Raw genomic sequence first — 13,426 nt, 5'->3', positions numbered from 1 at the left:
AAACATGTACACATCTGTGGGTACGACGTATAACACTCCCTATCTCCCTAAAGATACAAAAATAATAATCTAATCATGTTGAAAAGCTCTTTTCATTTACTTTTCCGACCACACACTTTCCAGTGGCCTGTCAGATTGTCTGAACAAGGGTAGCTGGCATTAGGTAACACTTCTAGTTTTCTCTCCAAAGGAAGGTGCTTACCTATATTTATAGTCTTGTAGCTGGCCTTAGGTAACACTTCTAGTTTTCTCTCCAAAGGAAGGTGCTTACCTACTTATAGTCTTAAGATGTGTCCAAACATAGTCGACCGGCCGTCGACGCTCAATTTATGTTGTCGAGGCAGTGTGGACGGTTCAGTCGACAACGGTCGACTATGTGTGGACACACCTTTATATTTTCGCTCATACCCAGCTACCTACATGTGTATACTCATGTGTATTATAGTCTATCTTACGTATAAATCTACCTACAGTCATGTGTGCTTACTGCTTAGGGAGGTAAACGTACCTCTATACCTACTTATACTTTTTTGTTTCTTTACTTTTGGAAAAAAGCCATTTCTCTATCTTTCCTCTCTATCGCTCCCCCCTTCTCTCTTCCTCTCTCTCTATCTCTCTCTCTCTCTCGCGACTATGTGACTATGTGTGGACACACCTTTATATTTTCGCTCATACCCAGCTACCTACATGTGTATACTCATGTGTATTATAGTCTACCTTACGTATAAATCTACCTACAGTCATGTGTGCTTACTACTTTAAATATCATTGTGAATATTGTGATGCCATTATCATAGATACAATTTCCCATTTAAATGTTGCCTATTCACGTACAAATCAGAAATAATAAAATTATGTAAATACCTATGTATAGAAATACATAAAGACCACAAAAGAGAAATACCAAAAGATACCTGCCCGTTCCAATTTATTCGAAACTAACCTAAGATGTAGGATGTAGGTGTATACCTCCATACCCCATGTGCCTTTTGATTTCTACCTAACCCTCCTACAGGGTTGTCACGTACTATAAGGTAAGTTGTAAGTAGGTATCTAACACTACCTACGTCTTAGAATTAATTTCCTTTCCAAGATTCCTTATCATTGGAAAATCATATTTTCTATTATTTATCATACAGGGTTGTAAAAAAGTTAACACACCAAAAATAAAAGGGTCGGCTACTAGGTACTTATTGCTTATTGAATACTAAGGAATTTCAGGGAATATGTAAACAAGGAGTGCTTCTTGGATTCCCTTTAACTTGGATTTTTTCAGTGCAGTATCACCCAGTATATAAAGCATATTTTCCGCGCTCAAAAATATACATAGCCACACCACAATCCCTACCATATGTTACGAAATATCCCTAGCCCGCCACCCTCCCTAGCCTTCGTCCTCCCTAGACCTTCGTCCCTCCTTAGACCCACTGCTCTAAAATCCCCCTCCCTTACGCCCTAAGCTCCCCCCTCCCTCGATCCTATCATCCCCGAACCTCTCGCCTAAGCTTCACCTCCTGCCCTAAATTATTCCCTAACTTTCACCCCTAATACAGATTTGGCCGAGATTCTTCTGCTCCCCCCTCCTCCTCCTCTTCTTCCTCCTCCTCCTCATGCAAATCCAATTCATTCTGGCCTGTAAACTATCTGGAATGGTATGTGCTGATGGAAGACAATGGTGTTTAGAGAAGATCAGCAGACAGTCCAACAATTATTCGGTTTGTGTTATCATCTTTGCCGTCCAGTTACAATTCAGAACGGTTGTTTGGTCAATTTCGAGTGACACAGAAATGTGAGAAACTGAGAAATGCATTTTGGACTGATGTGTTGCTTAGACGTCACGGGTTTTTTGAAAAATTTTAAGTTCGATCAGCCCAAACTGGGGGCCCCGCGCCTTTGAAACTGCCCCGGGCCCCGCGGGGGGCTAATCCGGCCCTGCAATTGATTCTGGCCTGTAAACTATTTGGAATGGTATGTGCTGATGGAAGACAATGGCGTTTAGAGAAGATCAGCAGACAATCCAACAATTATTCGGTTCGTGTTATCATGTCTTTGCCGTCCAGTTACAATTCAGAACGGTTGTTTGGTCAATTTCGAGTGACACAGAAATGTGAGAAATGCATTTTGGACCGATGTGTTGCTTAGACGTCATGGGTTTTTTGGTCAGAGTGTCCGGATTTACCCCAACTAGTGTTTATATCGCCTAAATACTTTGTTATTCTTTATTGTTTCAGATGCCTCGTAACTACATAAAGAAGAAGGTGTCCACCTACGGCCAAGTTGATGTCGAGAATGCTGTTGAGCAGGTCCTAGCTGGTGCAATGACCATCGGAAAAGCGGCTATAGCATTTGCTATTCCCAAGAGTACGCTCGCTGATCATGTCAAACTTGGGAGAGAAAACCGGACAATGGCGAAAAATGGAAGACCTCCAGTGTTTACGACTGAACAGGAAAACGAACTAGAATCGTATATCCTGACTGCTTCCAAGTCCTTCTACGGGATTACAATTGACACCCTGCGAAGTGTAGCCTATCAATTCGCCATAGCCAATAACCTCAAGCACAACTTTGATGTCGAAACACAGAAGGCCGGCAGGGATTGGTACTATGGGTTTATTCAGCGTCACCCAGCCATCAGTCTAAGAACACCCGAAGCTACCTCGTTGAATAGAATCATGGCCTTCAACGAAGATGAAGTGAAGATATTTTTCGAAAACCTCACCGCTCTGCAGTCAAAGTACAACTTTCAACCAAAGTCCATCTATAACATTGACGAAACAGGGATTTCTACCGTACAGAAGTGTTCAAAGATCTTGGCTCAAAAAGGACTGAAACAAGTCCCCAAAGCGACCAGTGGGGAGAGAGGAGTCCTGACGACAGTAGTATGCTGTATGAGCGCGGGTGGGACATTCATACCACCGATGTTCATATTCAAGAGGAAACGCATGAATGAACTCCTTATGAAAGGAGCTAGCTCTGACATGGTAGCAACTGTTTCGGACTCTGGGTGGACAAACGAAGACATCTTTGTGGACTGGCTGAGACACTTCGTAAAAAATGCCAAACCTACTCCGGAGGAACCTATTCTGCTAATTCTAGACAACCACGAGAGTCACATAAGCCTTCAAGCATTCAACATTTGCAAGGACAATGGGATCCACTTACTCTCCCTCCCTCCACATGTGAGTCATAAGATGCAACCTCTAGATCTCACATTCTTCTCTTCTATCAAGAATGGATACAATAGAGAGTGCGATCTCTACATGGTCAATAACCAAGGGAAGAAAAGAGAGAGAGAGAGAGAGAGAGAGAGAGAGAGAGAGAGAGAGAGAGAGACGTACAGACCTGCAGACGGGTCAAAACTCCTAGAGAAGAAGGGTAATAGGTTAGAGTTATTTTCGAAGTACGAAAGACTAGGCCCGCCCTAAATAGGTAATCCATTGAATTATGTACCTATTGTCCACGAAATGAACCGCAGGCAAGCAGATTTTCTATTATTGGCATAGATTGTGTATTAGGTATCAGGAGAGAGATAGAAAAAAATGAGTCATAAGATGCAACCTCTAGATCTCACATTCTTCTCTTCTATCAAGAATGGATACAATAAAGAGTGCGATCTCTACATGGTCAACAACCAGGGGAAGAAAATAACACAGTACGAAGTTGCTGAAATCTTCACAAGGGTTTACAACAGAAGAGCGTCTATTGACAAGGCCAAGAATGGGTTTGAGGCAGCAGGAATTTGCCCGATGAACATACACAAATTCCAAGGCACTTTCGACTTGATTAAGTCAATGCAACGAGATGCAAACACATCAGAAATCTCAGGAGTTGCAGTGCCGGAGCCATCACCTGTTCCAAGTACGCCTACAATTTCTGGTATCCTGGGATTATAATTTGTAAAATTCTGCTGGGTAGGTAGGTCAAAATTTCGGTGATTAAAATACTTTCCTTATTATAACGATAAGGAAATTAAAAAAAAAGTTTTATTCTTCCTTAATAATGAAATTCAGGTCATCAAGTGGACAGACTTTCATACAAAGATGTGTAGAGTGATGATTTGGAATCAGATGTGGATGATCCTCAACCGGACGGTGAATTAGCAGCCCAATTAGCAGTCTCTCTCTCTCTCTCTCTCTCTCTCTCTCTCTCTCTCTCTCTCTCTCTCTCTCTCTCTCTCTCTCTATCTCTCTCTAGTACGGATACTCCAATATTTACTCTCCACCCCGGGGGTTCGAGTAATACTTCGAAATGTGACGTTAAATTTCTAGCATTATCGGCCTTTTGGAAACAGAAGTGCCTATCCAGTATCGACCAATGAAGTTTGAACCTTACTGTTTAAGCAGCAGAGTCGAAAACTCGGCCGAAATGCCGCTGACCGCTGCACTGATCTTACCCAGAGTTTCGTGTTGCATCCTTGTTACTTGTTAGACTACATAACAAATTTCAAGTCTCTAGTTCTTACCGTTCTCGAGATATTTTGTTTACAGAAGAGTTCAAAGCATCAGCCATGAGTCCGTTTACCCATGGTTGATGATGCTTTGGACATAGGCATTAGGGCCCTCAACGATGGTTAAAAAAATTTCCCAAAAAAAAAAGAAGAAATTAATAAAAGTGTCATGTTTTTTTCTTTTTAAAATCTTTAAATTGACCTACCTGGGAAAAAAAATCACCTTTTTTAGTTCTCCTGGAAATCACGTTGTTCGCTATTGTTTATTAAGTGTCGAAATGTAATAGTGTAATAGGTAGGGAACGTATTTGTCTATTTGTCGAGTATTGGCAATTCCGGTGACAACAAACTTCAAATCCCTTACCCTATATTTTTCCCCCTTATCTCTCCCTTACCCTATATTTTTCCACCTTTATCTCTCCCTTACCCTATATTTTCCCCCCTTCTCTCTCCCTTACCCTATATTTTCCCCCTTCTCTCTCCCTTACCCTATATTTTCCCCCTATCTTTCCCTTACCCTATATTTTTCCCCCTATCTCTCCCTTACCCTATATTTTTCCCTGATTCTCCCTCAACCTATATTTTTTCCCCCTATCTCTCCCTTACCCTATATTTTTCCCTGCTTCTCCTTCACCCTATATTTTTTTCCCTATCTCTCCCTTACCCTATATTTTTCCCTATATCTCCTTACCCTATATTATTTCCCTGCTTCTCCCTTACCCTATATTTTTTCACCCTATCTCTCCCTAACCCTATATTTCCCCCCTTTATCTCTCCCTTACCCTATATTTTTTCCCCCTTATCTCTCCCTTACCCTATATTTTTTCCCCCTTATCTCTCCCTTACCCTATATTTTTCCCCTTATCTCTCCCGTTTTTTTTTTTTTTTTTTTTTTAATATATGTATATTTGTGCACATACAATATTGTATACTAAAACACAATAAATAAATATTCAAATAAATATTCAAATACCCTCTTTCTAGAAGGAAAAAGAGAGAGATATTGTGAGGTAGAATACATGAAAGTCAAGTGGGCAGTTTATTTTTTCAGTATCGAAAAAAATAGGGATTCACTGATTAGTGTGGAGATGACAAAAAACTGTAGTTGATAAATAATTTATTACTTAGGACAACTTAACAATGCTTAGTTGATACACGCGGATTTAACGGAGTAGGTATACGATGGTTTGTATGACTGTTTGTTTAATGGTCTTAATTTATTGGTCTTTATATTTTTCGTTCATTGTAAATTGTGTCATTATTTGTAAATTGTATATGATGTGTATTAACAATAGGTATTTAGTTCCCTTCAGTTTTCTCGGTTTTACAAATTCCAGTTCTCCAAACTTTCAGAGTTAAATCTCCAAAGCTCTGGGTATCTCAATGAATTGCACAGGTACCATTAGCGAGTTTGATAGTTCCATTAGGAAACCATTTATATTTCCATTACAAATGGTTAGAACTATAGGTAGTTAATGTTAAAGTTAAAAAAGTTAAATTTAATATGAGCATGGTTTTCTTGGCATTAGAAGTTGGAATTTTTCCCGGTTTTTGAGGAGAAAGGAGAGAAAGAGAACCGATAACCGAAAGTTGTTGGACTGAAAATTGGTTTTGAAAGAAACGCTTAATTATCAGAAATTCATAAGTAGTAGATTTTTTTTGTGCTCAATTGAGCAAGTTTTTTTTCTAGCTGCATCTGTTTTACCGGTTTTGTCACATTGAATGCACCTTTTATTTATGGTAAAACTTCTGGAATAACGTGCAAATTATTATGAGTGTGTTTCGATGAGTCTTTATTTCTATTCCATTCTCTATTAATCGTCTTTTTATATTGACATAAATTCTTCTTGATTGTTTCAGGTATGTCAACTATACTGTCAAACATTCAACCAATTTATATCTCTGTGAGTATATTGTCTTCTTAACGTTGAAGTTATATTCCAAGTTTTTCCCTGCGGGGCGGGGGTCAGCTGCGTTCGTGCTGCCACATCTCCTTTTACTCCCGATTTTTAACCTTCTCGATCGTCCTAGTGCTTAAATTTTGTAACCATACAATCCTCTTCCACTTAACCACTTGAGCGAGCGCGAACGTCCTCTCATAGGTTACACATCCCTCCAAACTCCAAGTTCGGAAGGCACGTCAAACTTCTAAAACCAAACTTTTAGAAAACTCGACAACAATACATATTGAAACTTCTGTCTCGGTTGAAATCTAATTAGCCGACAAGTTTCACGTAGAAAGCTCTCTGTACGTCGCGTCGAGCCAGGGCAGGGCCGGCCATTCCAGGCCTAGCTGGGCCGAGGGGCGCCAATAATCTTCAGTGTAAATGACTACGCCGCATGCGGCATGGTTGCCTTGAGTCCCCTAGCAACAGGCAACCAGCAACAAGCAATCCGCCGCAGGTCGCTGTTGCCTGTTGCTAGGTTAGGTTGCCCCAGTGTAAAGGTACCTTTATGTTTCTCAGGGTCCACGGGAAACCAAAAATAGAGATATTCTCCCCCACTTTCCTATTCTTTCCCTTTCTTTTCCCTTTGAAAAAAGATATTAATTTCAAGCAAACAGAATTTCTCGGAGGCATTTTTTTCCCTTCTTTTTTTTGTTCTCCTTTTTCTTCAATTTACCCCAGTCCCGAGATTGTTCAAAGATATTAATTTCCCTTGCTTACATAAAAGACGTTGTACCTAATATACTGGCAGGGGATTTGGGACTTTGGGTACTTTTCCCCATTCTCCTTTTCCCTCTCTGGGATGGGATGAGGGAGATTTTGAGCTTTCTTATATTCTGAGGGGTTTCTGTTGAAAAGCTTCGTTCGTACTTTCTTGGCCACGTGGAGCTTAAAACCTCCTAGGACCCACGTTATTAAGTTATAATTGTGGCCTCAGTGGTGTAGTGGTCAGCGCGGTGGACTTCGCATCTGGAGGTTGGTGGGTCGAGTCCAAGTCAAGTCATAAAGCTTGTGGAGGTGTTTCAATTGGGGAATGATATCTGAGACAAACATTCATGATAAACATAATATTGTGTGTATTTAAAATATGTTTAAGATAATGACATCTACTCCCTCCTAACTTTCGAATTCTGCAATGTCCTCGACATAAGAAACATACCAGACTTTTTTGCTGTCGATGTCAGTCACCCTATTATCGAAATAGGGTGACTTCATTTAGTGCCGATATTACTCCAAAAGGCTTTCCCAAGTCAATAAAAGGTTTTAGGTAATGAAGAAAAGAAGAAGATATAACCTGGTAGCACGTATGGTACTGAAGATAAGGCGAAGAAATTAAGAAGTGAGAAAAACATTTTCATTTTCATTCACAAAGAAAACGCAGAAGAAAAGTCCATACAGAGTGGAAGATGGAAATTTTCGTCGTCCCAGGGGATTCTTTTTAGTCCCTAAATCTTACTCCCTTTCTTTAGGTATGATTTCTCAATATTTAGACCTACCCTAAGTGTAAGGCCCCGACGGCGATTATAGACCATGAACCATTGACCTTCATCGAGACCATCGACCATCGCAGAAAAAATACTGAGCTCAATTTCTTGATTTTCTGCGAATGTGGTGTAGTCTCTCTCCCTCCTCTCTCTCTTGCTAAATTTGTATTCACATGGATACTGGTAAGTAAATACCGACATAACCATCAGGTATGTAGGTACCTATATAGATCTATGTACATAACAATGTATGTACACATAATATATCAGGTATGTTGACAAACGTCAAACAGTAAACATTATTTGTCAGGGTACCTGCACGTAATGTTTGAATTTCTATGAAGGATTGGTCCATACATCATTGGATTATACATCAGTGATATATGTACATACTATAGGGTCCAATTGGTCCATATATCATCGAATGTAGCTTCAAACTCATCCATATCATCTTGTGTTTGTTTTCTCAGCTCTATATCATCAGCATTCGTAATATTGAACGCTTCTATCTAAGAAATGGCCTCACCCTACATGTAAAGCCCCTTTTTGGGTAAAACAACTTTTCCAATACAGCATGTTGTTGAAAATCAGTTCCCCAAAGATCATGCCTCATGCCAGCACCTCAATGTTACACAAAGATATAATACTTTTTGAAAAAATTCTCCCAATACTTTTGTATGGAAATCAGAAACTTCAAGTCTTCAAGTTAGTGTTGTTTTACTGGAAACGCGATTTTTCTATTTGGCCCTTCTTGAGTAAAACTCTTCAATCATCCACGTGACATAATTATCATTCTATTTGTATTTGTACTATTATTTGTATTTCATAATACATATTATATCCAGGCACTTACTTGACAATGCTAATTCATATTATTAACTCATTACCTATTCATTTTTGATTGAAAATGGCGCAGTCAAGAGAAAGTAGAGGTGTATTTTCTATTTTCCTTTCGACTCCTTTTGGGAAACAACACTGCTTTTCAATTTCAACAAAGTGGCTGCCAAAGCTTGTTCTATGGTGTTTACTGTTTACCCACTGACCCCCACGTATGAAAACACCTCAATTAAATGAGAGACAGATTCTTAAATCTTTTGGAATTGCAGGACTGTGTTACTGTGTTCTGTGTTGTGAGAGCCTCTGATATCAACCTTGTTGCTTAGCTTAGCTTCAGTGATTCTTTAAACCCCGGCTTTCATTGTGTTATTACCGCTGGCTAGGATTGATTTTGGGCATTCCACGTCTTTCAAATGTGCTTTTAATGGGGTATACCTAAAAAACTGATTACACAAAATTCAACTGATTGGCCATTAGGACAGGAAAAACCACTTTCGGGATCATAAAACTCAACTGATTGGCAATAAGGAATACATTTCAGGTATGTCAACTATACTGTTCAACCAATTTATATCTCTGTGAGTATATTGTCTTCTTAACGTTGAAGTTATATCCCAAGTTTTTCCCTGTGGGGCGGGGGTCAGCCGCTTTTAATGGGGTATACCTAAAAAACTGATTACACAAAATTCAACTGATTGGCCATTAGGAGTGCGAAAATTAGCTGACTGACCATACGGCAATATGCAAAACGGCGGTTTACATCGTTTGGCGAAAGAAAATTTCGGTTAGTTTCGAGAGGATGCCAAACCTGAGGTGGACAAGTTCAAGAAGACTTGAGAGAGAAGGGATGGAGAAGAGAGGAGGTTATTCTTCTTGAGGTGCCTATCTGGTTCGGATGTTGGCTATCTTGATGGCTATTACCTATGGCGGCTGCCAAAAAATTTCCCTTGTTAGTGTTAGGAGAGTACCCACGTAAACTGGTTAAACTAGAGGAGGGTATGGAGGAGTAGGATGAAGGAGGGTAACACCGACTAAGGAGAAGAGGAGGCAGTTTTGGCTCAATTCGGTTCTCATATTTTCTATTTTGGGGGGAAGAAACTGCTCTTTCCGGGCCCCCTTGAAGATACCGGGCAATCAGTTGAGTTTTATGATCCCGAAAGTGGTTTTTCCTGTATTACTGGAAAATGGTACGACTTTTCCGAAATTTTCTTTCGCCAAATGTTGTAAACCGCCGTTTTGCATATTGCCTTGTGGTCAGTCAGCTAATTTTCGCACTCCTTATGGCCAATCAGTTGAATTTTGTGTAATCAGTTTTTTAGGTATACCCCATTCATGGTAAACACAATATGATACGTATGTACCTATTGTAGCATTTCTGTGAAGATCTAGCACTTCTGTAAAGATCTAGACATAATGTTATGTAGGAAACATTTCAGGCTTTTTTGCTGTCAATGTCACCCTATTTATACCTACATTCTTTTAGTGCCGATATCACTCCAAAAGGCTTTTCCAAGTCAATAAAAGGTTTTAGGTAATGAAGAATAGACGAAGATATAACCTGGTAGCACGTATGGTATACTGAAGATAAGGTGAAGAAATTAAGAAGTGAGAAAAACATTTTCATTCACAAAGAAAACGCAGAAGAAAAGTTCATACAGAGTGGAAGATGGAAATTTTCGTCTCCCAGGGGATTCTTTTTAGTCCCTAAATCTTACTCCCTTTCTTTAGGTGTGATTTCTCAATATTTAGACCTACCCTAAGTGTAAGGCCCTAACGGCGACCATAGACCATGAACCATTGGCCTTCATCGAGACCATCGACCATTGCAGAAAAAATACTGAGCTCAATGTCTTGATTTTCTGCGAATGTCAGTAATATCGTCGGATCTATGGTCAATGCTCCGTTGAGAACGCTTCTATTCATTGGTATGGTTTGTTTATTTTCACTTGGGTTGGATTAGGCAATGGTTGGTTCTCCGTTGTGGACGCCTACTATTAAGGATATCTTTGCTTGGCCTAAAGGCCCAATGGTAAAATAGAACAAGTTCATATTGAGACCATGAGTACACCCGAAACAGTAGTAGCACGTTCCCTAACTTCAGTGATTCAACCTATACCAAGCAGTTTAGAGTGTTTAGACTATAGGTATTTGTTTTATAATAAGACCAAAACAACACTTTGTAAAACTTTCAATGACTTAATAAATAAGAAACTCTTGACTTTTTGTAAATTTGTAAAACTAAAAGTTATATTTGTTTTTTTATTTATTAAGTTATATTTGTTTGTTGATGAAATTTCTGGTCACCCTGTATGTAATTCATCTGTGGAGGAAATTAGACTCGGAACTTTTTCTCTCCTCCTCCTCCTCCTTCTCTCCTTCTTATTCTTCTTCTCCTCCTTCTTCTTCTCCTCCTTCTTCTTCTTCTCCTCCTCCTTCTTCTCCTCCTCCTTATTCTTCTTCCTCTTCTTCTTGTTCGCTGGGAATTGTTGAAGTAACTGCTGAGCTGTGTACATGTAGTGATAACATTAACAAACATTATAACTTCCGTGCCCTAACCGTTTCAACCCTTTCGGCACAGGCGAATGCAGTGTTAATGGCACTCAATCTTTAGATCACTTGTTAAATTGATTTCAAAGAAATTTCCTTAAACCATAGAATAATATTGTTGGAGGATGATTTTATTTAACTTCTTGAGAGGTATTTCTTTAAAAGAGTTTTGATAGAGGGAGCTATAACAACTAATGTCTTATCCCCCGTTCTCCCCGAAAGTGAAGAGATAAGGATTTTTTTTTTTTAAAATAAAACCTCCGAACGAACATTATCCTAAATTATAATAGTGGCCTCAGTGGTGTAGTGGTCAGCGCGGTGGACTTCACATCTGGAGGTTGGTGGGTCGAGTCCAAGTCAAGTCATAAACCTTGTGGAGATGTCTAAAGTGGGGAGCGACATTTGTGACGAACATTCATGGTAAACATAATATTGTGTGTATTTAAAATATGTTTAAGATAATGACATTTACTCCCTCCTAACTTTCGAATTCTGCAATGTTCTCGACATAGGAAACATATATCAGACTTTTTTGCTGTCGATGTCAGTCACCCTATTTCGATATTCATTTAGTGCCGATATCACTCCAAAAGGCTTTTCCAAGTCAATAAAAGGTTTTAGGTAATGAAGAAAAGAAGAAGATATAACCTGGTAGCACGTATGGTATACTGAAGATAAGGTGAAGAAATTAAGAAGTGAGAAAAACATTTTCATTTTCATTCACAAAGAAAACGCAGAAGAAAAGTTCATACAGAGTGGAAGATGGAAATTTTCGTCGTCCCAGGGGATTCTTTTTAGTCCCTAAATCTTACTCCCTTTCTTTAGGTGTGATTTCTCAATATTTAGACCTACCCTAAGTGTAAGGCCCCAACGAAGACCATAGACCATGAACCATTGACCTTCATCGAGACCATCGACCATTGCAGAAAAAATACTGAGCTCAATGGAGCAGTTGCAAATGGGTAAAAATTATAAATAAATGGTCGATTCCTATGTAAAAAGTTGAGAAAATTCAAATCCGAGGTCAAAACTCCGAAAAAATAACTGTAAAAGGTGGAAAATTCATTTTTTATTTTCCGTTCTAATGAAAGAGTTCAAAGATGTGTGACGTCAGACTTTACGCAGTTGTTTTTTTCGTCCTTGCTGCCCCCTAGGTTCCATTGTAAATCCGTCACTGCTAAGTCATAATGAGTCATGAACAAGGTTTACCTTATCTGTTCTACAGAATAGAATAGAGCAATAGAATAGATTTGAATTTTCTTTGTTTGCTTTGACATCAAGATGAGGTCCACTTGTCCCCGCCAGGTACAAAGTGATTGCAAATCTCAAGGAGTTTAACTTTAACCTGCAAATCTCAAGAAGTTTAACTTGAAGATTTTCAAGTACCCACTCAAACTCCTTGTATTATTCGGAGATATTAGATATTACCCATTCTACTTGTAGCTACTTGAAGGTTCCTTCTTTTGGGATATTATACGGGACCAAGAAAATATTCTAAAATTTCCAATTGATCAAACGAAATGAGCTGTAAGTTTTAACAAATTTTTGCATTGGTTGTGTTGTGTCTCTTTCGAGCTTCTTCTTCTTCTCAAGGAATGCTTCTTATCTGTTTTTGTCTTATGTCATGTGTAATGTCATGTTATACTCTGTTATTCTACGTTACTATTCGGAGATATTAGATATTACCCATTCTACTTGTAGCTACTTGAAGGTTCCTTCTTTTGGGATATTATACGGGACCAAGAAAATATCCTAAAATTTCTAATTGATCAAACGAAACGAGTTGTAAGTTTTAACAAAATTTTTGCATTGGTTGTGTTGTGTCTCTTTCGAGCTTCTTCTTCTCAAGGAATGCTTCTTATCTTTTTTTCTCTTATGTCATGTGTAATGTCATGTTATACTCTGTTATTCTACCTACGTTACTTATGTCATGTTATTCTTTGTTATTATACATATACGTTATGTCATGTTATACCTACTCTGTTCTTCTACTTTATGTCATGCTATACTTTGTTATTCTACATTATGGTATGTTATGCTGTTCTATTTTATGTCATGTTCTATCTAATGCAATGTCACCAAGTGGGGGAAATGTGTTGATTATGATATTGATACACATTCACTGATGTCTACGTTACTTATGTCATGTTATTCTTTGTTATTAT

The 13,426-nt window shown here is 38.8% G+C and overlaps 1 protein-coding gene across 1 annotated transcript; it reads left to right on the top strand.

Annotated features, from left to right (window-relative positions):
• Nucleotides 1-1,649: 1,649 nt before the first annotated feature.
• LOC103517124 (jerky protein homolog-like) lies at nucleotides 1,650-3,876 on the top strand (the record flags this gene model as incomplete). The annotated part of the gene is made up of 3 exons (XM_008482145.1): nucleotides 1,650-1,715; nucleotides 2,232-3,263; nucleotides 3,591-3,876. Coding segments are annotated over exons 1-3 (1,384 nt in total), but the record flags the coding sequence as incomplete, so codon positions are not given.
• Nucleotides 3,877-13,426: the final 9,550 nt, after the last annotated feature.

This window comes from Diaphorina citri, unplaced genomic scaffold, assembly GCF_000475195.1.
Source record: "Diaphorina citri unplaced genomic scaffold, Diaci psyllid genome assembly version 1.1 scaffold1756, whole genome shotgun sequence".
In the NCBI taxonomy this organism is placed as follows: Eukaryota; Metazoa; Arthropoda; class Insecta; order Hemiptera; family Psyllidae; genus Diaphorina; species Diaphorina citri.
The sequence above is the reverse complement of the archived record's forward strand: the minus strand, read 5'-3'. Positions and strand labels throughout refer to the sequence as shown.